The 23,632-nt window shown below is 36.2% G+C and overlaps 1 protein-coding gene across 1 annotated transcript in view; it reads right to left on the minus strand.

Moving 5' to 3' along the window:
- Nucleotides 1-18,532: 18,532 nt before the first annotated feature.
- LOC114650341 (interleukin-1 receptor accessory protein-like 1) overlaps nt 18,533-23,632 on the minus strand; it is a 1,087,089-nt gene continuing 1,081,989 nt past the window's right edge. The window contains exon 11 of the mRNA XM_051926626.1: nt 18,533-23,222. Coding sequence (XP_051782586.1) covers nt 22,498-23,222 — 725 coding nt within the window. The 3' untranslated portion in view covers nt 18,533-22,497. The remainder of the gene's footprint in view (nt 23,223-23,632) is intronic.

The raw sequence follows: 23,632 nt of genomic DNA on the forward strand, positions 1-23,632 counted from the left end.
GGCACTTGACAGCCAGTATTTTGTATAGGACCTGGGGAGGTAAGACGTATCTCATGACGAATTAAGTTTGTCCTATCCAGTATACTGCCAAAGAGTCTAGCTGGTATAATCTTCTTTATGTCCTCCCTTTCTTTATCTGATAGATGTTCCAATGAAGGCATCAAAGATTCCTCTGGGCCATCTGGCAGATACTGAGTTTCATCTTCTTCCTCTTCCAGAACTCTGCGAATAAAAAGCTATAGAGACGGGTAATTTTGCTCTTGCCACTCTTTTAACATGTTCACATAGATCTGTCTTTGTTTCTTTGGCCTATCTGGCATATAAATCTCTTAGGTGACAGATCCATTGCTCACAAGCACCTCGTAGGTCCTTGCCACTTTGCCAATAAACTGTTCTCGCTAATAGGCAATAATAATAGACCTTTTTGGCCTACCTGTAGAGATCTTTGCCTTGCAGCCTTATCATACCAAGTTTTCTGTGATTGCTGGGCATTCTCCATATTTACCTGGGCAGATTTGGCAAGCTCTGAAAGTCTATCACACATTCTTATCACAAAAGATAATAAATGAATGGATTCAGGCTCCCTGTTCCCATTCTCCAAAGCCTCTTTTAACATCCTCAAGGGTCCTCGAATTTGCTTCCCATAAAGCAGCTCAAAGGGTGAAAATCCTGTTGATGCCTGTGACACTTCCCTGTAAGCGAATAATAAGAATGGCAACCACACATTCCAATCCTTCCCAGAGTCCGACATAAACTTCAGGAGCATCTGTTTTAATGTCCCATTAAAACGCTTCACCAGGCCATCTGTCTGCGGGTGGTATGGGGGGTTCTCAGTCCCCTTATGCCCAACACCTCATATACCTGTTTCAACAGTTTAGAAGTAAAACTGGTGCCCTGATTCATTACTATTTCTCTAGGTATACCCACCCTAGAAAATAGTTGTATGAGGGCCTTTGATATGTGGGTGGCATACATTTTCTTGAGAGGAAATGCCTCCGGATACCTAGTGGCATAGTCGCAAACCACAAGAATATATCTGTACCCAGATGTACTTCTCCCAAGAGGATCTTGATGTCCATAGTTATGCGTGAAAAGGGTTCTTCCACCATGGGTATGGGAATTAAAGGAGCCCTATCCCCCTTCTTAACTAAACCCACTTTCTGACACTCTGAACAAACCCTACAAAACTCGGGCACATCTTTTGACCATCCTGGCCAATAAAAATAATTTGTTATCCTGTCAGAGGTTTTCCTAACACCCAAGTGACCCCCCAAGCTACACTATGACCCAGTCGAAGCACTTGCTCTCTCAGCTCTGCAGGCACTACAATTTTTTCCCATCTGCCACCTTATAATAAAGAAAATCATTATTAATTAAAAACTGCTCACCCTTTCTTGAAGTCTTCTGTCCTTCAACTTTATCAAAACAGGAATGCAGACTGGGGTCACGCTGTTGAGCAGCTCCTAAATCCTCTAGTAATTCAAAGGGTAACCCGGATAAATCTAAGACAGGCAGCCCTACTCCTTCTGGTGTAGGTGATCTTCAAACCTTCTCTTGTCTTTTCTGTCTGTGGGACTTCGGGACAATGTCAACCTTTAACTTGTTCTCTGCAAACGGGAGCGAGTCCCAACCATCTAAATCACTTGCTTTCTGTTTGGCTGCCTGTGCCCTGGTGACCACCAATGTCTCTGTCACCAGTTCCTTCTGCAGCTAGTCATCAATATCTGGCACGTCCAGACCCAACAGAACCGGGAATGGCATGTTATCAAACATGCCCATGGGTAGAGCATGCCTGACATCACCCACCTCCAAGTTAACCTGAACCAGAAGATAAGTCGCTTCATCCTCATGTACACACCTCAATACCACACTCCAGCCTGACTCAACTTCACTTTGGTCTAGACAGTCTCTTCTTTTCAAGGACTGGGTGCTGCTGGTATCTATCAGTGCTTTGAGCTTCTTTCCATTAAGTGTTACAGTCGCCATCTTATCTCTGGCTGCCCTTATTGGGGTCAAATTTGGTATAGGACAGGGAACAAAACAGAACTGATTCTCTCCCTTCCTTTTCTCTGAACAATCCCTTTTTACATGGCCCATCTGCCCACAACCATAACACTCCACCTGGTCCTTTTCTTTTTCTCTCTCTGGTACCTTATGAGCAAACTAAGAATCAAAATGAGAACCTTGGCCGCCACCAACCTGCGACATACTGTACCTGGTATGGGAGCCAATAGTCCCAGTCTGGACCTTGCCACTCCTCAAGGTTCTATCTGCAGTACAGCAGGTTGTCAATGGGTTCCAAGGAACACCTCTGCTAGCTCAGCTGCCTCCTTTGCAGACTTTTGTCTGTGCTTTTGAATCCACACCCTGAGCTCTGGATCAAAAACCTGCAACAATTGTTCTAATAAAATTAGATCTATTATCTTCTCATTATTCACCTGGGGTTGCAACCATTGAACACACTACTTTTTTAAATAATTGTACAGCTCCTTTAAAGTTTCTGTTTTCCTCCATATGACATTCCGAAAACTGTGTTGGTATGTCTCAGGACTGATTTCATATTTGTCCAAAATAGCCCGTTTCAAAAGCTTATTTTCTAAGGACTCATCACTGTCCAGAGCCACATAGGCAGACCTTGCCTTGTCCATTAGAAGTGGCACTAGACGTATAGCCCCCTCATCTTTTGGCCAGGACAGACTACAGCCATCCTTTCAAATGTGGCTAAATACTGCCCCACTTCTTCACCTTCTTTATAGGGCAACATCTGTGGGAAATCCAAAGACTGGGCATGCACTTTCCTGGCACCACTTCTAGATGGAGTTACTAACCTGGAAAGATAGGTACCACTATCTACTGCAGGAGTTGGGGATTTGTTCCGATGCACTTCTTGCAATTGCACAAACTGGTGATGCAGGTGTCTCCAAAGTGGTTTCAGGCACTGCTCTCTCACCTTCTGTGCTGATTAAAACTGTTGAAGCATTTGCCCCAAGGCTGATACATCTTCCTTGGCTATTACGCCTTGCACACCAGCCGTCTGGTCATCTGCGTGGCCTGCCGTGGCCTCTGCCTCCTCCCTTTGAGTTCGATTTTCCTTCACCGCCTTCTTAGGAGGTGCCATGCTACCTTTATGTCACAGTCCAACTCTTCCACTTTTGCAGAAAAACAAAAAATTGCTTCACTGTCCACTGACTTATCCCACCACTTGTCAGGCACTCGGGTCCTTAACAGATAAAACTGGCAGACTGCAAGTCCTTGACAGAGGGACCGAGGTCAGTGGAACAGTAAGAGATGCCGACACAGAAATGTAATTTGAAAAAAAGTGCAATTTATTGTGCAATAAATGATGAAAATAGTCACAAAAGTTGTGCAGTGCAAAAAAGCAAAGAAAAACAAAAATATCCTGTAAAAATCGCACCCATCCAAATACAGATTCATATTATTAACCGACTCCTGTTCTCAAGCAACACCGTATGTCCTTCTGCTCACCCAGTTTCTACCCCTTTCCACTTCCCCAAAAGGCTTTTATAAGTTCTCCCAGCAATCAGCTGACAAGGGACCTGGACACCCATCCCCCTGTCACGCGTCTCTTGCACCTTTATACCTGGGAGCTATCCGTGCGAGCACCAAATGGCGCTAGCTCTCACCCACGCATGCCTCTCGACACCTGCACTGGTCCTCCTCAACTGTGCCTCCCCAGCAAACAACAAAAGCAATAAAACAAAAACCATCCAAAAACAAATACAGTCTTCAAACACCCCTTGCTGTGCCCTATCCTGCTGCCTCAAAGCCCTCGGCTGCAAGCAAGTGCCTCCCACGGACAAGTGTTTTGTATAGGACAAGTGGCTGCCGATTCAACTCCCTGAGAGCACGTTGAGAAGAGACGCCACTGATAGCATCCAAAATCCCTCCAAGACGCGCCACCCAGTGACCGCGGACACAGTCCCACACCCCCTCATGAGCACCGGAAAGGATGTAGGTATATGCCATTTCTCAAAGTTTAATTTATAATACCGCGATGGACAAGGCATAGTTAATTATACTCATTAGGACAGCTCTGGGAGGCACTAGAGACTGTCCTGCATGAAGCTGATAAGGCCTTATATTTATATACCTACATTGTGTTGAAGGGAGTTGCATTTTCACAAGAGGTTTTCATTTTTAATTTCAACAAAAGATAAAGAAGAATTTGAAATTGATGCTTAGTAAACAACATGCTTGTTAGCTTAACAGCAAAATACATCATTTATTTGTAAGCTTATTAGCCGTGTGTCTTCGTGACAAACATCTTAAGAACACTGGATACATATATGGCTTTTTAAAAAACATGTAATGTGTTTATTATTTGTGAAATTCATACAGTGTAAGTTTTGGCAAGAAAGAAAAGTACTACATTATTAAAATTCATATTTATTATTACACCTCAAAAATTATGAGTGTCTAGCTAGGTACACTGAAGAAAATCTGTAGTGCAAATAATGATACAAAATTATTAAAAATCTATAAGTGCATGTATATTTACATTTAAGCAATGACTTGGATATATTCTTATATTCATCTTCTGGCTTGGACTTTTCAATCAGCTATATCATAAATATGCCATTGAATTATAATGAATATCCATCCATCCATCCATTTTCCAACCCGCTGAATATAACATAACAAAAACATGCTTTTCAGATGAAAAAATATTATTACACAAAAATATTTATATGAAGTAGTGTAAGTTAGGTTGTGCAAAATTCAATGCTGATCTCACCTAAATAATGTAACATATTGGTAAAATGTTTGTAGCAAACAATTATCATAGTTTTTTTTCCCCAAACTTTTCAGGTATACTGTATACTCAATTCAATTTCTTGATTCAAAAACACTTCTTTTTGAGTATGTGAAATTGTTTTGGGCCTGCTGCCACTAGCCCATTTCCACAACACTTTGACGTTCTTGGCATACCTATGCAGCCTGAACTTTTCAGTTCTGCCTTGGGATTTGAAGGCTAGAGTCCTTCTAAATGACCTATTGATTCAAATTTCTGTGATGCAATTTAAAGAGTATGGAAACTTATACTTTTACTATTTTTCTGTAGTTGTCAATATTATTGTGAATAGCATTGATTAGTTATGATCCAGTGCCAACAAAACTAGTAAAAATGCAATGGATGCTCTTGCAGTACATATTCTTCACATTATTAATAGCTCATTATTGCTTGGCACAGTACCTGATGCACTAAAAGTGTCAGTCATCAAACCATTACTTAAAAAGTCAGACCTAGACCCATACATACTTAATAATTATAGACTTATATCAAATTTATCCTTTCTCTCTAAAATACTTGGAAAAAGTAGTCGCGGATCAGTTTCAGTCTCACCTTACACATCACAATTTATTTGAGAAATTCCATTCTAGCTTCCTCACTGGTCATAGTACAGAAACAGCACTAACACGTTATAAACAACATTCCAATATCCTCTAATAAAGGAAACTCCATTGTAATTATGTTATTAATTAAGCACAGAGTTTGACACCATTGACCATTACATTTTACTGCACAGGCTGGAAATGACGTTGGGCTAACGGGCACTGTCCTTGCCTGGTTTAATTCTTATTTATCAAATTGATTCTAGTACTCCATCATTATACACAGAAGTATACTGTATGAGCCACTGTTTTCACTTTACATGTTAATCTTCAGTTGTATGCAGATGACACCCAGTTATACCTTTCTTTTAGACCAAATGAAGTTTCTCCAATGTTGTCTTTAATTAGTTGTGTTAGTAAATTAAAGGAGTGGATGAGAACTACTTATCTTTAAACACAGACAAAACACACATGTTAATTAATGGAGGGAATGATGCTGATCACAACTACCATGTCATTTAAAGCGCACATTACAAAGTTGTCTAAATCATGTTTCTTCAATCTTAAAAAGGTTGGAAGATTAAGTTTTCTAAATAAGCAGGATTCAGAGAAATTAATTCATGCGTTTACTTCTAGTAGTATTGACTACTGCAAAGCAATGTTGTAATCAGAATATAAATTTAATATGTCACTGTGCTTTGTGCAAATATTATAAATGTACCTTTCTTTCTACATGTACAGCTAACACAAAGCCATACTTAGCACACAGGGGTTCACCATATAAGAACTGCTAGGCAAGCTTTTTAAGACAAGACTAATTAAGGACAACTGCGAAACTCCGCATGAAATTGTATCCTCTCCTTGCCTTGTTTGGAATTGTATTATTCACCTAGGTGGGGCCTGCACATGGAGAAAGAGTATAAAGCCTTGGAACATTGCCTTTGAAGCCGACGGACGGATGGGAGATACTGTCATCCGATACGGAAAATTCTTCCAACCCAGTGACGAAAATGGCAGAATCAATACATCGGGCTCCCACTCACGAACTGGGTTTTTGTCATGGCTTCCTTGTCTTTTATGCAGTGTAAACCATCATTAAAGAAAGCGAAGTTATTTCTACTATGTGATTGCTTACCATCATATCACTTAGGGAGGGGTATTGCCTTTTTATATTATATCTTTATAGTTTCTGGTTATGTAACATACCACTATTACAAAAGAACTTATTCCAACAAGGGAGCTAGTGTCCCCTGCTGAATACAGATGTTCACTGAATGTTAAAACTGTTCTTTATACAGCTTGTATTACTGTACTGTATTGAGGATTACTTGTGTTCTGTTCTGTGTATTGTATTGACCCCCTTTTTTGACACACACTGCATGCCCAACCTAACTGGAAAGGGGTATCTCTGTGAACTGCCTTCCCCAAGGTTTCTTCCATTTTTTTTCCATACAATTTTTTTTGGGGGGGAGTTTTTCCTTCTCTTGTTATAGAGACAAGGCTGGGGGGCTGTCAAAAGGCAGGGCATGTTAAAGCTCATTGCTGCACTTCTTGTGTGATTTTGGGCTATACAAAAATAAATTGTATTGTATCGTAACTATATTTTGCCATCATTTAACTCAGGTGGATTTACCATTAATTTTACTGTATCAGCCCACAATGTAGGTGTTATCTTTTAAAGCGCACATTACAAAATTGTCCAAAATGTGTTTCTTCCAATCTTAAAAATGTTGAGAAATTAAGGCATTTTCAAAATATGCGGGATGCTGAGAAATTAACTCATGCATGTATTTCTAGTAGGACTGACTACTGCAATGTGGCGTTCACTGGATGTTCAAATTGTTTTTATACGGATTCCAGTTAATCCAAATGCTGCTACAAGAATTTTTACAAGAACAAGAAAACATGAACACATAACTCCAGTTCTTAAATCCTTACACTGACTCCCGGTTAAATTTATGGCAGATTTCAAAAACCTCCTTTTAATAAGTAAAGCCTTAAATGGCCAATGTCTGGCTTACTTATCTGAACTTATCATTACTTCCAAATCAGAGTGCACATTAAGATTTGAACATGCCAGTCTGCTTACGATTCCAAGGATTAATAAAATAACAGTCAGAGGTCAAGCTTTTAGTTACAGGGCCCCTAAAATGTGGAATGGTCTGCCTGCTACTATAAAAGACGCCCCTTCAGTCTGAGCTTTCAAATCCCAGCACAAGACTCACTACTTCAGTTTAGCATACCCAGACTAGAGCTGGTGATTAACTGTGCAGACTGCATCTCTGTTGTTAGTCATTAACACTAAAACGTCAGTAATATGATAGTTTTAATTTGTTACTAATCCTCACTTATACTTTTTCTCTTCTCGGTACTCAAATGTGGCACTTGGTGCCACTGCCCTACTGCCAAGCTGTTTGCCTGCCTAAGGAAAAGTCATCTCTGATGGAGGAGCGCTAGAATTGTTGGATAGAGGGGTCCTTTCATTGGATTGGTTGGCCCAGCACTGACTCAGCTGTGGAATGGCCAATAGGGGGAGGCAGCTTGATGGCCGAGCTCTCCAGGACTCTGAACAAATCAGAATCCTATTAAAAGATATCATCAACAGTTGAATTTCACTCTGTACTTGTAATATTACTATTGTACTACTGTATTGTATTGTATTGAGGATTACTTTTGTTCTGTTCTGTGTATTATATTGTATTGCATTTACCCCCTTTTTTAACACATACTGCACTTACCTGGAACTTACCTGGAAAGGGGTCTCACTTTGAATTGCCTTTCACATGGTTTCTTCCAGTTTTTTTCCCCTTCAAGTGTTTTATTTCTGGGAGTTATTTCTTGTCTTCTTAGAAAGTCAAGGCTGTGGGGCTGTCAAGAGGCAGGGCCTTTTAAAACCCATTGTGACACTCCTTGTGTGCATTTGGGCTATACAAAAATAAATTGTATTGTATGTACAATACAATTTGGCACTTTACCCATTCAACAAAAACATGGATGTTTATGAATATTTATTTGCATTTCTAATTTCTGTATTGAGTATCTGTGGTTGAGATATCTAGTAACACTGTAATTTGGTGGATGCACTGTATGAAAACATGCTGATAGATCTTCATGTTGTATATTTTTTATTGTATTATTTGCCTAACATTTGTAGGACAAAGTGGGCATTGCCCTTTCTGCAAGGCTTTCGTGGTACACCAGGCCAATTAAGAAAGCAGATTTAACAGGAATGCAGACATCTAACTGTGCCTTCATCTAATAAAAAGGTGTAAATTGGAGTTGCACTGACATCTCTCCAGAGGTTCCTCTGCAGATCTCAGCCAGAAGGAGCGAAATGGATTCAAGCAATAACAAAGCTGTCATTCAACACTGATGGACAGAAGAACTCGCCTATGAGGACACTGATTTTGTAACTGGAATTAACTTTTATCCAATCAAGAAAATTATACATTAACTTAAACCTCTCAGCACCATTCCGAAGAATATTCTCTGAGATATTTCACTCTGGACTTTCACATTGATCTCCCTGGGGATTCTCTTGGGTAGGGGAACTCTCAAAAATGGCTGAAAACTTCTGAAACTATAAGCAGATGATGTCTGGGGAGCAGAGAACTGTGTCACACATGCGAGCACATGGGAAGCAATCTAAGGGGCAAGCTACAGAGTCAGGGGTTGATGAATTGCACTAATGCTTATTCTCCCTTTTCCATAGACTTCCAGAAGGGAAGACCAATTAAAGTTCTACGTACTTCCAGTACAAGACCATGTCCTTCTCGTGACCTCACTTCCGCCCATATCCTGCCGAGCATGTAGAAAACCCAAGACCTCCACTCACCCAATTAGTCTTGTTACGGACTCAGTCTTTATTGATCTTATTTTGAAACTGCATTTTGTGTAAATATACGGAGTGAATCCCCCCAAACCTTCTTTTTTGTTCTCTTGTCTTTATAACTTACAAAAGCTTTTTCTTTTTTGATCAGAAGTTGACATTCTTTCTATCAAGCCAAGTTGTGGGCCATCATTCAAGAAGGGAACTTTCAGCATCTCATGAAGCAAAGAGAAAGAGTGCACTCCAATGAAAAGAAGAATTCTCCACTTTAACCATGAGCAGCAACTCCATACAATATAGAACATCATCTTTAAAGACATGGTATCAGTAAACTACTCTACTTACCTGTGCCAAGATAAATTAGAACTCTCAACAGCAAATAAACAGCCATTCTCCGAATGTTAATTATTTGTCAGTCCAGTATGTCTGCATATTGTTATGTGTATCAACATATACTGTATATGCAGTTATTACATTTCTATTATCATTGTGTTTGTCATTAAATTGTATCATTAAATCTGTTTTTTAAACCAAGTGTGCTTCAGTTCCCTTAATACAAGTCTAAAAGCCAATGAACTGCCTCCTACAACAGAGAAACGTAGGGTAAATAAAGTAGAGGACTCACCAAATTATTTGATTAATTACTGATATTGCCAATGGGAAGACTGATAATTAATTAACCAAGATAAAATTCATCTTTCCATTTCCAACATTTATTGGCCTCCTTCTGGGTGGGCACAATAAATCACACTAATTCCAATATTTATTGGCATAACCCTGCATGGGTGTCCTATTATTATTAATTCCTGCACATTTTATCATCACCCAAACTTTAAGCCAAGGCACCCCAAAATATTTACTACCTAATCAGGCCCTCCCTACTAATAAAAGCCCAATGCTGTGAAGTTGGGAATGATCTTGGATGTTGGTTCCACAGCATGATTTTACAACAATAGCAAATTTATCATTCAAAATAAACACAAAACTATAGCAGAATATTGAAGAATATGTGATCAAATATCATGTGATTGCTTTAGGCTGGGGTACTCAACCTTTTTTCTTGGCTTATCACCTCCAGGAACTGAAATGTTTTATAATACCATTTTTTTAAACTTAAATTGTTAAGCATTAAACTCTTACTAGGCACACCTAAAGGTGGTATTTTTAACCAATATAGCATTTTGAATTTTTAATAAGAGTGTATTGATAGTTTTTTGTGTGAGTCTGTGTTTTTTTACTATATCATGTATACAGTATGTCAAATGCTTTTTACATTTTTTTTTAAATATAAAAACAGTAGTGTGATCTAATATGGAAAAAAATGCCTTTCAATGCTTTACATTTACAAAACGTATACAGTTACATTTAAGTCAAGATTGAAAGGAAGAGAAAAGTAACTCACAATTTACATACAACTTATGGTAAAAAAAAGAAAGAAAAATAACTCATAAATAGCTCTAAGCCAATGTAACTGCTGAGTCTGTTTCATGGCTGTTCAGTTCTGCTTCTACCTTCATATTTTGTTTTTTGGAAGGACAAACATTACTGAACATTAGCAACTCTAAAAGTTTTCCACTGTTGGTTAAAAATGAAATTTATGATATGTGCTTTTTACTATTAATAATTGTTAACATTCGTCCTTCTTCCTCTTTGTACATTCCTGTGACACAGAAAGAAAGAGAGATGGAGAAACATTTTACAGATTGCTTCTGTCAAGGGTGATCAAGACATCACTCATCTGTTACTATGGAAAAAATCGATCAGTTTTGGCAGGCCGTTTCAGGGCAGTGTCCATACTGGCATATATAGGCTGAAAAAGGTGGAGAGTGAGATTGAGTTGTGACCTTGAACTTCATGAGTATGAAATGGCATCGGTTTTGGGCACGTATGAGTTTTGGTGAGTGGGACAGGAGTGGAGAATTGCTGCAGAAGTACTGTGAGAGAGAGTGCTGAAGCTGAATCTCAGCCTAGCATGGAAACTTTGTTTCTGCTGCTGTAAAATTAGCTGTCCATTTTAAGGTCCACCCTCTCTCCTACAATAACTACATTGAAACATACTTTCAAGCAAAAATTGCAAATCATCTTCAGTTATGTTCATTTAAAAACTATGTGATACAATTTTAAGACACTTAGCAACATTGGAGTGGGTGTTTTCTTTTTTACGAACGTCAACCTTGGTAGGAGTTGTCGTGTCCCAAACAAAAACATAGTCTTGTGAACCCAGACTCTTCCCCACTTCCCTCCATGAAGCTCCAATAATCTTTTATTTTTGCAGCATCCTGTACTGCATGACAACTCCCTCTTAGCGCTGTCTTTCCCCATGTCACTGAACTGAGCCAATACAAATTTGCCAGTTGGCATGTGCCAAGGACAACAGATTTAAACAGAGGAATGGGTCTTATAAGAGATGATCTTTAAGTATCTCTCACACACACAGCCACACCCACTACAGAATCTCTTCTACTAGAATTTTCAATCCTACTTCAATCTACTGTTCATATGTAAATAATACACTTTGTAAATCTCTGCTTCTGTCCCATATCGGGAAATTGTCATCTCTGTTTACTTTATACTGGGACACTATTTAAAAAAATACTACCCTTGTCATCTAGGAACTCTTCTCACCAAAGCAACCAGTTTAAAATACTGCATGTAACATACCCTGTAAATGTTTTATCATTGGACATTGAAGTGACCTTGTTTGCCACCTTTATACTCACAATGCCCCAGGAAAGTTTCTTCTCATGTTCAGGGACTGTCCTTTTAGTTGAAAGCTATTAATCTTTGAGACTCTCTGCACTGAGAAATAACAGGCCATCCAGCCTAGATGTTGAAAAATAGAACCCTTACATTAAGATGGCATATCATTGGAAGACTGATGGTCAGTGAGGCAGAGATGTTTGCTTTTTCAGTCTTTCATCTATCACCCTATTTAGACTCTCATGACAAAGACAGGAACCACAAACTTCTCTCTTCCCTGTCACAGCTGTATGGATTCCAATCAGTTGTTTTTTCGTCTTTTTTAAACATACTCACTTCCCAGGCTTGGTATGGAGAGTGAGCGTCGGGGATGAGCTTTTGTCCTTTTTGGCTTTTCATTTAAATTGGTGCAAGTGTCACAATTGGTCTTTATTTAATTTCCCCTTTTTAACTAAATCAATAAAAGGTTCATCATAAAAATGCAAATGATAGATTTTTTTTGTTTTATCAAACTCATTTACTCACAGCTAAATTGTATCAAATTTCTCTTCTTAATTGGAATATTGTTATTTTTTAAACTCTGCACACTGTTCATTTTGTGGTCTGACAAAACAAGGCTATCATGGGCTTGTATAATGTTCACAAAAACATTTCATGACGTAAAGTTTTTATTTAATCAAAGCTAACCAAAAATGTTACAGTTCTGACTTTTATTGTCAGTGGTGGGGTAAGATAATTGCTCTAAACACACACACACATTTATATATATATATATATATATATATATATATATATATATATATATATATATATATATATATATATATATATATATATATATATATATATATATATATATATAGTACTGTGCAAAAGTTTTAGGCAGGTGTGAAAAAATGCTGTAAACAAAGAATGCTTTCAAAAATGGAAGTGTTAATCATTTATTTTCATCAATCAACAAAATGCAGTGAATGAACAAAAGAGAAATCTAAATCAAATCAATATTTGGTGTGACCACCCTTTGCCTTCAAAACAGCATCACTTCTTCTAGGTACACTTGCACACAGTTTTTGAAGGAACTCAGCTGGTAGGTTGTTCCAAACATCTCGGAGAACTAACCACAGATCTTCTGTGGATGTAGGCTTCCTCACATCCTTCTGTCTCTTCATGAGATCAGGGCTCTGTGGGGGCCATACCATCACTTCCAGGACTTCTTGTTCTTCTTTACGCTGAAGATAGTTCTTGATGACTTTGGCTGTATGTTTGGGGTCGTTGTCCTGCTGCAGAATAAATTTGGGGCCAATCATACGCCTCCCTGATGGTATTGCATGATGGATAAGTATCTGCTTGTATTTCTCAGCATTGAGAACACCATTAATCCTGACCAAATCTCCAACTCCATTTGCAGAAATGCAGCCCCAAACGTTCAAGGAACCTCCACCATGCTTCACTGTTGCCTGCAGACACTCATTATTGTACCGCTCTCCAGCCCTTCGATGAACAAACTGCCTTCTGCTACAGCCAAATATTTCAAATTTTGACTAATCAGTCCAGAGCACCTGCTGCCATTTTTCTGCACCTCAGTTCCTATGTTTTCGTGCATACTTGAGTCGCTTGGCCTTGTTTCCACGTCGGAGGTATGGCTTTTTGGCTGCAACTCTTCCATGAGGACCACTTCTGGCCAGACTTCTCCGGACAGTAGATGGGTGTACCTGGGTCCCACTGGTTTCTACCAGTTCTGTGCTGATAGTACTGCTGAACATCTTCTGATTTTGAAGAGTAATAAGCTTGATGTGTCTTTCATCTGCTGCACTAAGTTTCCTTGGCTGACCACTGCATCTATGATCCTCAACGTTGCCCGTTTCTTTGTGCTTCTTCAAAAGAGCTTGTACAGCACATCTTGAAACCCCAGTCTGCTTTGAAATCTTTGTCTGGGAGAGACCATGCTGATGCAGTATAACTACCTTGTGTCTTGTTGCTGTGCTCAATCTTCCCATGATATGAAACTGTCTTCCACAACCTCACCTTGGTAGCAGAGTTTGGCTGTTCCTCACCCAGTTTTAAGCCTCCTACACAGCTGTTTCTGTTTCAGTTAATGACTGTGTTTCAACCTACGTGTGACATTGATGATCATTAGCACCTGTTTGGTATAATTGGTTGATCATACACCTGACTATAATCCTACAAATTCCCTGTCTTTGTGCAAGTGTACCTATTAGAATTGATGCTGGTTTGAAGGCAAAAGGTAGTAACACCAAATATTGATTTGATTTAGATTTTTCTTTTGTTCGCTCACTTTGCATTTTGTAAATTGATAACAATAAACAATCATTATTTATATTTCTGAAAACATTCTTTGTTTACAGCATTTTTTCACACCTGCCTAAAACTTTTGCACAGTACTGTATATATATATATATATATATATATATATATATATATATATATATATATATATATACACATATAAAATGTGCTGTTTTTATCTTCAACATACAAAAACTAAAAATATACCTTGTTGCTAACTCTTTGTTTTTATGTCAGGGAATCTGTCAATTACATATTTATATTCTACCTAGCAAAATATGCAGTTTTAGAAAAAAAGTCATACAATCATACATTTTTCCCGTAAAAATCTTTAAAGAAAAAAATACAGTAAACCTTACAAATCATTTCCTGTTTTGCTATTTATCTTTTGTTTCATGTTAAGGTTAAGGGATATGAAGTTCTTATAACACAGCAAAACAAATAGTGCAAGTCACTCTTAATAATTCATTATGTTATTACCTTGCAATTAAAACAAAAACTATACTCTATGTATATGCTGTATAACTGAAGACTGCAAGTAGCTCTTAGCATCACTGTGCTGTGCCAATGTATAGGTTGATTTTCTGTGTCTTCCAAATTCTTCTCTGAAGATTTTCAAAGCTTACAACAATCATGTTCTCGTCAATAACCAGTTTCCGAGATGAATGTCTTGGGTGCTACACAGACAAACAGTGATGTTTAACATATATCTTTACATTGTATTGAGTTTTATGATTAGTAAATAAAATGCTGGATTAAATACAGTATATAAACAACAACCAAAGGATTTCAAAATGAACACCTTTATTAAGTTAGCTAAGTTTATAAAAATAAATCACTTGCTTCCAGGTTTATAATCCATGGAAGGTCTCATCCGACTTTTATTTGTCCCAGTATTTTTCATTGGCTACCTTTTGTATGTATTTTTCTAGGTGATTATGGCTGACAAAAGAAAAACTGAGATCATGTTCACATAAAAAGACATTTTTTATAACTGACCAGGGTTCTTTGCTGCTAGAAAATTTCTAGTAAATACAAAGTAAATTTTAAAAAATACACCATGCTTTATAGATTGTATTTCCCTTCAAAATCAACCAAAGAACAAATTACCTGATAGCAGGCAATCATCAGATAGTGAAATAACCATTAAAGCCAATGATACAATTAGAAATGGGGACTCTTCAATGTAAACAATACAGCACAGTAAATAATATCAATATGTTTCATCTAGAGCTATTTAAGATTATAAGTGTTACTAAACAAGAACTTAAACAATAGTAAAACTCTTGACCATTGCCACAGGATAGCAAACATTAAATGGGAAAAAAATAATTGCGTGCCAAAAAGCATATATTTTAGAACTATATCCAAATTTGACCATGCAGGAATGTATAAGTGGCAAGTAATGGAGTTTATAAATCAGGAAGATACATGTAATGAAAAATGTAATTTTCTCAGTTTATCTAGAAAGTGCTGAGAAAGGTGAAGAGTGACTTATGGCATGCCTGAAAGTTGTAGATTTGGCTGTAGATAATTTAATGAGTGCCTCTTAAAATGTGTAAATAAAAAGATAATGTACCATAGAGTGTGTGAAAGAAGTAATCTACAAGTGCTCATTTGAAATTGGGATTCTGCAAATAACAGTGTTTTCTCAAGTTTACATAACTATGTAAAGAAACCTTTCAAATGTCTGAGGAAATTATGCACAATGCCTGCAAGATCCATGGGTAGGAATAACAATTTAAATATTTTTTTCAGATATAAGGCAGATGTTTCCTTAGGCAGCAGGTGGTTGACTCCCATGCAAGAATAATATTGATTATATACTTAGTGGGATCACACTAAAGCCAATATGAAATGGCAAAAAACTCAAAAAATAACTAAACAAAAAAAAAATGCTGAAAATGCTGTGCTGATACTTAGATCCTTTGCACATACTGCACTGTATTTCTAAAATGAACTTGCAGATAACTAACTCATTAGCTGTTTCATTGCTGCACTACTATTTATATAAATGCTTTATTTTAGTTTTGTCTGTATTTCACATGAGACAAAATCACTTATATATTAATATGTAATTATATATTAATATATACTCTAAAATAAGTTAAACGAATTACCATGCACAGATATATAATACCTAAAATTAGGCCAACAGATTTACCATAGACATGTACAAAGCACTTTGGGAGTTAATTATAATCGCAATGAGTGTTTTATAACTAATACAAATAGAAAACACAAAACAAATCCTTGGAAGATTAAAAGAGCATTATATATCTGTACAAATAAACCAGGGGTTAAGGATGTTGTCAATATAAATAAAACAGTTTCCTATCAAATAATAAATCATGTATCTTTTCATACAGCAATTGCATAAATATCCAAAAATGAACATGCTAATATTATATTTTAAATCCTTTAATTTGAGTTGGAAAAGCCAGAGCTTTTCTAGCAACAAAATGCACTGAGGTAGGAATTGGAACTGAAAATACTAAAACTGATATTGATTTACATTTCTTACAGAAATGAGGAAGACTTATTTAAAACTGTTTCATATACAGGGATAATGATTTTTCATGTTGTAAAGGAGAATATTTTTGATTATCAATCTTATCTTTAATTCCCTAATAATTGCAAAAATCGACTTCAGGGGGTGATCTGAAAAACGTCAATACTTGTAATGTCAAAATAAAACAAATATTTATTAACCATAGCTAGCAGATAATAAGAGAATGTAGGAACCATTTTCCCCAAACACATAATTATGTACATGCATTTTGTACAGTTCACTTTGGGTCCATTAGAAGACCGTTGGAAGTTAACACACCATTCAAATTATACAGAAAAATATGTAATTGGCAGCCCCAAAAGAGTTTGCTGTGCATTCTGCACAGTGTATTTATTGCAGGATGTTGCAGTTTCAACTTATCCCTTCACTAGCATGTAGGTATTTTTAGGGAAAAAAGGTTATGTAGACTTCAGTTCAATGTGGTTTGTAGAAAAATAGTTGTCAATCATTTGAATATGCTGTTGGACTACAAGTCTGTACTGTAGCACTACTGGGATGTGAAATTGATTTACTTGCCAGGGATGAAGAAAATTACAATGTTGTTCATTTTCTTTACACGTCATGTGGAATGTTAAGCTATGTGGATGACAGTACACATCGGTATCTGTATGCAGAAAGTTTTCAGTCAACCTACTGTATTCCACATTGAGTAAACTGTGAAAAAAGTTTGCTTGTATGTATGTATTTTTTTAATGTAGGTTAAAATATTTCCACAGGGTTAACAGTGTTTAGTTATTCTGCTACTCTTGAAAATAGTAATAATATCAGTTGCAGTTCATTTTCCATAATTAGAATTAATTAATGTTGTGTTTAAAGCATTATAAAAAGACAGCTACCAATACAGAAGGCTAAAAAATGTGGAATAAAGAATTATGAGCATTTTTTATATATTTTGTAAACTTTTAACAAAGTGAAAAAAAAAATACTTGTAGTCTATGTGAACTATAACCACAAAGTAGAACTAGATTTAAAAAGTTAATAGGTTAACTTTCTTGCATGTGAGGGACAATCACATTTTTGCACTTGACCTCTATTTTTTGAGCCTCATGTAATCATAAAGCTTTTTACTCACCTAAATGTATTCACTCATGTACTGTAAAGCAAAATTCAAAATGGCTTTGAGATTTATTTTTTTTACGCAATGCTGTCTTTCTTGATAGTATGTCATGCGGACCAGTATTATACACTGCTGTTGATAACTGCTTTCTGGTACTTGTAACTCTTCGAAAGAAACTGCTGGACTCTTCATTCTTGGATTTATAAATCGTCTGTTTGTTTACTTGTTTGGAGGGACAACATTTTTTAGGTAAGTTTGATACAGCTTTAATTTTTTATTAATAGAAACATAAGTGCTCACTAGGATTTCAGAGTCTTTTAATCTTTCATTACCTTTCATCCATTTTTTATCCCGTTTATCCAGCTTAGGGTCACATGATAACAGTGCCTATCCTGGTATCACTAGGCACAAAGTTAGGATTAACCCTGTGCAGCCCATTGCAACACACACTCAGACATAAACTCCCATACTCATTCATATATAGCCAGCAACTAATCTAACATCCATGGTTTTGGAATGTAGATGGAAAACAAGAGTATTAAGAAATGAAAAAAAAAAATAAAAAATGTGCAGGCATGGGAAGAACACATAGACCAAATGCAGATTGTAACCCGAGTCCCTGTGCCATTCTCCCTCCAATCTATGAATTATGATCATGCCTTCTTGAGAGGGTTCTTCTTACATAACTCTGCCCTTTATCTTCACTATTCGATCTCTATTCTCCTCCAATGTTATGATACTTTTTTCATGGTAGCAAAATAAATAGCCCTTCCGCTTTACACCTCCATAGACTCTCAACTTGTCCACTGCACACCGTTTGCACATTATCCTCACACACAATGTACATTGGACCAGTATAAGTGTGTAAACTATATATCCTGAAGTGGACTAGTGGTTGATGTGAGTGCTGCTTTCTGCAGGGTTTCCTTCTTTCTGCTCACAAATAAAAGGCCAAAAAACTAATTCTATGGGTTAAGGCATTTTTTGACCCTGAACAGAACTAGCAGATCACATGGATTGAATGTTTAATTATGTTTTTGTTTACTTTGAAGTTTCAGTGTACATTTGTATTTTTGTTATTTGCAAATTTGTGAAACTGTGTTTACAATGAATATGCAGTAATATAAAGTGAAATAGTTAGAAAACAAAGTTGAGGGAAACAAAATATGAAAAGGTTTGGAGTAATTATGCAAGGCACTGTATTTAGTGACTCTTATTCACCTTGAATATATGCCATATTTATCAGTTTTGATAACGAACACTGGAGACACAAATATCAATTTTTGGTAGACAAAAGGTATCAGCCTTGTGCCTAGTGAAAATTACATGGTTTTAAAAGAAACATGCTATATACTGTATATGAAGAACTTATTTTCCTGTTACACAGAGTGGTTTTAGATACAAGTACAAAAATAACTTGACAGCAACCATCCTGTCCATCCAACTCACTGATTTACTGTCACCCTGATTGTGAGGAGAACTTAATCTAACATGAAAACGCTTTCATTGTGCTGCCATGCACTACATTTTTGGTAGTCTGTTAAATACATGAAAATCTCAAAAGAAATACTGAAGTTTTGTAAAACTATTAATATCTTGTGTGCAAATCCTGCTTCATTTATGTTTTCTAGCCTCAATGTTCTCTTTGAAGAGGTATAGACTTCACATAATGCTGGAAAGCTGTAGAAGTCCAGCTAATTTAAAACATAGTTAAAATGTTATTTCATCCTTTAAAATAATATCATTAGGTAGGTGCAGATAGGGCCTTTGGATTTTCCTGAATTGTTTTCATACAAAATCTACTTTAAAGCCATAGAATCTTTAACTGTAATGAAAAACAACATTTTCAAATCAAAGAAAATCAGTAGTGTTCTTGTTTAATACCTGTTGCTGGAATATGAACAAGAGTGTATCAAATGAAGGTTGGTTTAAATTGACACATAAAAACTAAAACATGACAATAAGAAAACCGAAGAACATTTGACCAGTCCTGATTAACTGGTTGGTTGATTATTACAGTCTATACAGCTATTCTAAGCAGCACTTATGGAGGGTTGGAGGGCTAATTAGTTCAGAAATGCAGATTTTCTATATTTGAAGCTTTTAGCTATCAATGTGTTAGAACATATTGAAAAATACAAATTTCTGTTAAAAAGATGCCATATGATAGATAAACCTAATATAATAAAAATGGCTTTCAGTTTTAACAGTTATAATAAAAAAATGACCACGTTTCAGATTTTTTAAAATGTTTTGCTGTATACTGCTTATGAAGACAAATCTGCCACTGAGATGAAACATATTTCCTAATCCCAGGCAATTGTGCTTTACTATGTGTTAATATGTTATTATTTCTTTCTTTATTTTTTTTGTAAAACTAAGAAATAAAGAGAAGTTGGGCTATCTACAAATAATAATCATGCTCAGTTAGATTGTTTTTATTTCAGATTTTCCTGTGTATGTAATTTTTCAAAAATAATTCACATAAAGTAACAAGAATCCACTTTTTCATAGTTTATATAGAAGTAGTAAATTGCAATAAAATGTTTTTTTTTTTTTGATTAATGACATCATTTTCATGCTGCAACCAACATTTAAGACAAAAGTTCATTTGCTGTCCATCTTTCATCATACTATATCTTGTGTTACAGCCTTCCTCAGACAGAATGAAGAAAAAAGTCCTTATAAGGATCTAGAATAAGTAATATTTACTGTGCAACATCCCAGGAAGTTATATGGAGAAATGTGAAAATAAAATAAATTATTCCAAAATGTTTTTAATAGTTTATGCATATTTTAAAATACATAGAGTACTAATACTGGTTATTTGTGATCTGGTGCAAATCTACAGTACCTATATGCAGCTCTTCAACACTTTCAAGGTGCAAAGATATGTTATAGGAAAACTGATGACATTTATGCTTTCATTAAATCCATAATAAAGAATTAGCCATGTGAAGAAAAAAAAATACATGTTTAAGGCTAAGAGTACACAGTGATGTGAGTTACACTGGCTGAAGTGAGTGTACTAGTGCCCTAAATACTATAGTACTGTGACATGACTGATCAAATAGAAATGCAGATCTTAACACTAGCTCTTAAGATTTTCTCTTCATAAAGTATGCTACTTCTTTTGTTCTTTTAATGTTCCTTTTTCTAAACTTACTGGTCAGGGAAGATACTGAGACAATAGGTGTTAATCTATTCTCAGTGGACCAAAGTGGTCATCCTCTTTAGAGGCACAGCAAATACTATAGTTTCCTCATGTGATGGGTCAAATATTAAATATTTAATATTAAACATTTACAGTAAGTTGATGACCGATTTAAAAAATACATAGTGAAGAACATTAATTACTATAGAGATGATAAAGGTATGTGCTAACAAGAAAAATATAAATTCTAAGTGTGTGCCCTTTGTTGTCGTGGCCATTTTCAGTTGTGTATTTAATAGGACTAGTTACACTAGAGTAAATGGGAGTCGCTAAACTGAGACCAAGCTTTGTAGTGTGCATTGAAAATTACCAAGGTAAACTAAACACAATTGTGTTGTTGTGAGAATTGTTTTCCTTCAAAGAGTGAACAATATTTTTTTTTTTTTGTTTTTGTTGTCTTTTTTGTCTTAAAATACCCACTACTATATGATATGTATACCATATCTTGCACCATTAATAAAACTTGCCTTGGTCTTTTGATCATATTTTTTGTCCTGATGTTTTAACATATAAAATTCATCTTGTCGAAAATAAAAGTTCAATAATTGATTAAAACATCAAAATGCATTTATACTTTACCTTAACTTAAAGAAAACATCTAATAAAGGACTCAACATCTATTTTGTTGGCCATCAATTCTATAAAACTGTACAATAAAGTATTATTTAGTTTGCATTCATCCATTACTACTTACCTTTTATTCAAATATATCTTCTATAAAAATATATGTTTGTTGTTTTTTTTCCCCAAGATTTCTTTGCAAGCCGAAAGTCACTGCAGCACAATTAATGTGACTGGTTGACATTAACTTTTAGGTTCTGCTAAAGTATTTATCACATCTTCTTATAAGACAAATGTCTATTTTCTACCACCTGGAAGAGGTTGAACCCTAGCACCACTCTCCAAAAAGAAATCTTTGTGAGAAAGGAAAAGAAATAGGATCTATTGCATAAATGAATGAGTATACACTTGTGGGCTATCTGTACACATCTAAAATAGGCCAACTCAAAAAAAGATGTTGTTCCTTAATGTAAAACATAGGTTCATCCAAGCAATCCAATGAAATGATAAAAACAAAAACAAAAAAAAAAAAAAAACAAAACAATTTAAACTATGCTAAGTCAGGAAAAGTACTGTCCAATCTACCACACAATACCCAACTATTCAGTCTTCATTTAAAAAAGCAAAGAAAACAGAACAAAAACTAGAAATATATAAATTTAGATAACATATAAAACAAAGTCATAATGTAGTCGAGGCAACAAACAAAAAAAGAACAGGAAGACACTGATGCTACAAAGAAATTGCAAATATATGTACAAGACCCTGTTTTCCTTGTGTATTCTTTTTTTGTTTTATGAATTGTGATGCAGGCTAAACAGCAGCAAGGTCGCAGTTCCAAGCACCGTACTGCAGGGTTAGGGGAACACTTAAGCGGGCCCTGTTACTGCCTTGCTCATCTGTCACCAAATCACACTGGAGATACTTGTCTCTCTGGGTAGAAGAGGCAGCATAGCATTGTTTGTGTGGGCTTCCTCTGGATTCTGTTCCCTGTTCGATTTTGATTGTGGTCTTTGCCCATTAATTAGCGTCATCGGGATGTTGCAGTAGGTGTGTTGGTTTCCTAGTGAGGTAAGTGGGGGCAAGGTGCCAGCAGGAGGTACATCATACTCATAGCTGCGATAGTAATGTTTTTGTCGCATTTGGGTGTGGTAGGTGTTGTGGAACGTGGATCGCAGGTCTGGGTGGGCCGTGGCCAGAGCAGTCGATGTGGCAGCAGCCATAGAAATAGCTGAGACCGTCTGCAGTTCTCCAAAAGGTCCCTGCTCACTTACATCCAGTACCTGCTCATGCGTGATGATAGGCTCTATCCTCTTAAATGGCATTTCATACTGCAAATGTTTCCAGAATTTGGAATTGAGCTTATTACATTTCGGTCCATGCCATTTGATAACAGTCAACAGCTTGATAGTGTGTTTCAGTGCCTCAACCTCCTGGTAATTCATAATTCCTCTAAGTTCAGTGCACTCAATTAGTATGACCTTGATTTCTCCTGTGACAAGCATGTTGCGAAGCCGAGTTTCCAGCTCAAAGATGCTCCAGCCTCTCCGCACAACATAGTTAGGGGTCATCACAATTATTAATCTTTTACTCTGATCCACACATCTTGCTACATCTTCTATATAAGCTGCAAGAAAGGAGAAAGATGTATAATTTTTTTGTTTTAGATGAATTACACTTTAAGTCCTAGATAGTAACAGCTTTACAACTTTTTACATTAAAACAAACCAAAAAAAAAAATCTGTTATTTAAATTCATAACTTTAAATTTAACCTTTAAATAGCAGTATGAACATGCGTGTGAAATACATGTAATGATAACTCAAATTGTATATCACTGGCAATACCCATCATACCATATTTAGATGTATAATTCAGTCACATCCTAGCAATACCTACTTAAACTTATTGGAAATTTTTTTTTTCATTATTCATGCCCACAGTGAAATGTTGCACTTTGTATTAGAATACACTGGTTTATTTAGAGCTGGAATAACCTTAACACACAGAAGTTAAATTGGGCAACTGTACAGTTAAT

The sequence above is a fragment of the Erpetoichthys calabaricus genome, chromosome 4 (assembly GCF_900747795.2).
Source record: "Erpetoichthys calabaricus chromosome 4, fErpCal1.3, whole genome shotgun sequence".
Lineage (NCBI taxonomy): Eukaryota > Metazoa > Chordata > Cladistia > Polypteriformes > Polypteridae > Erpetoichthys > Erpetoichthys calabaricus.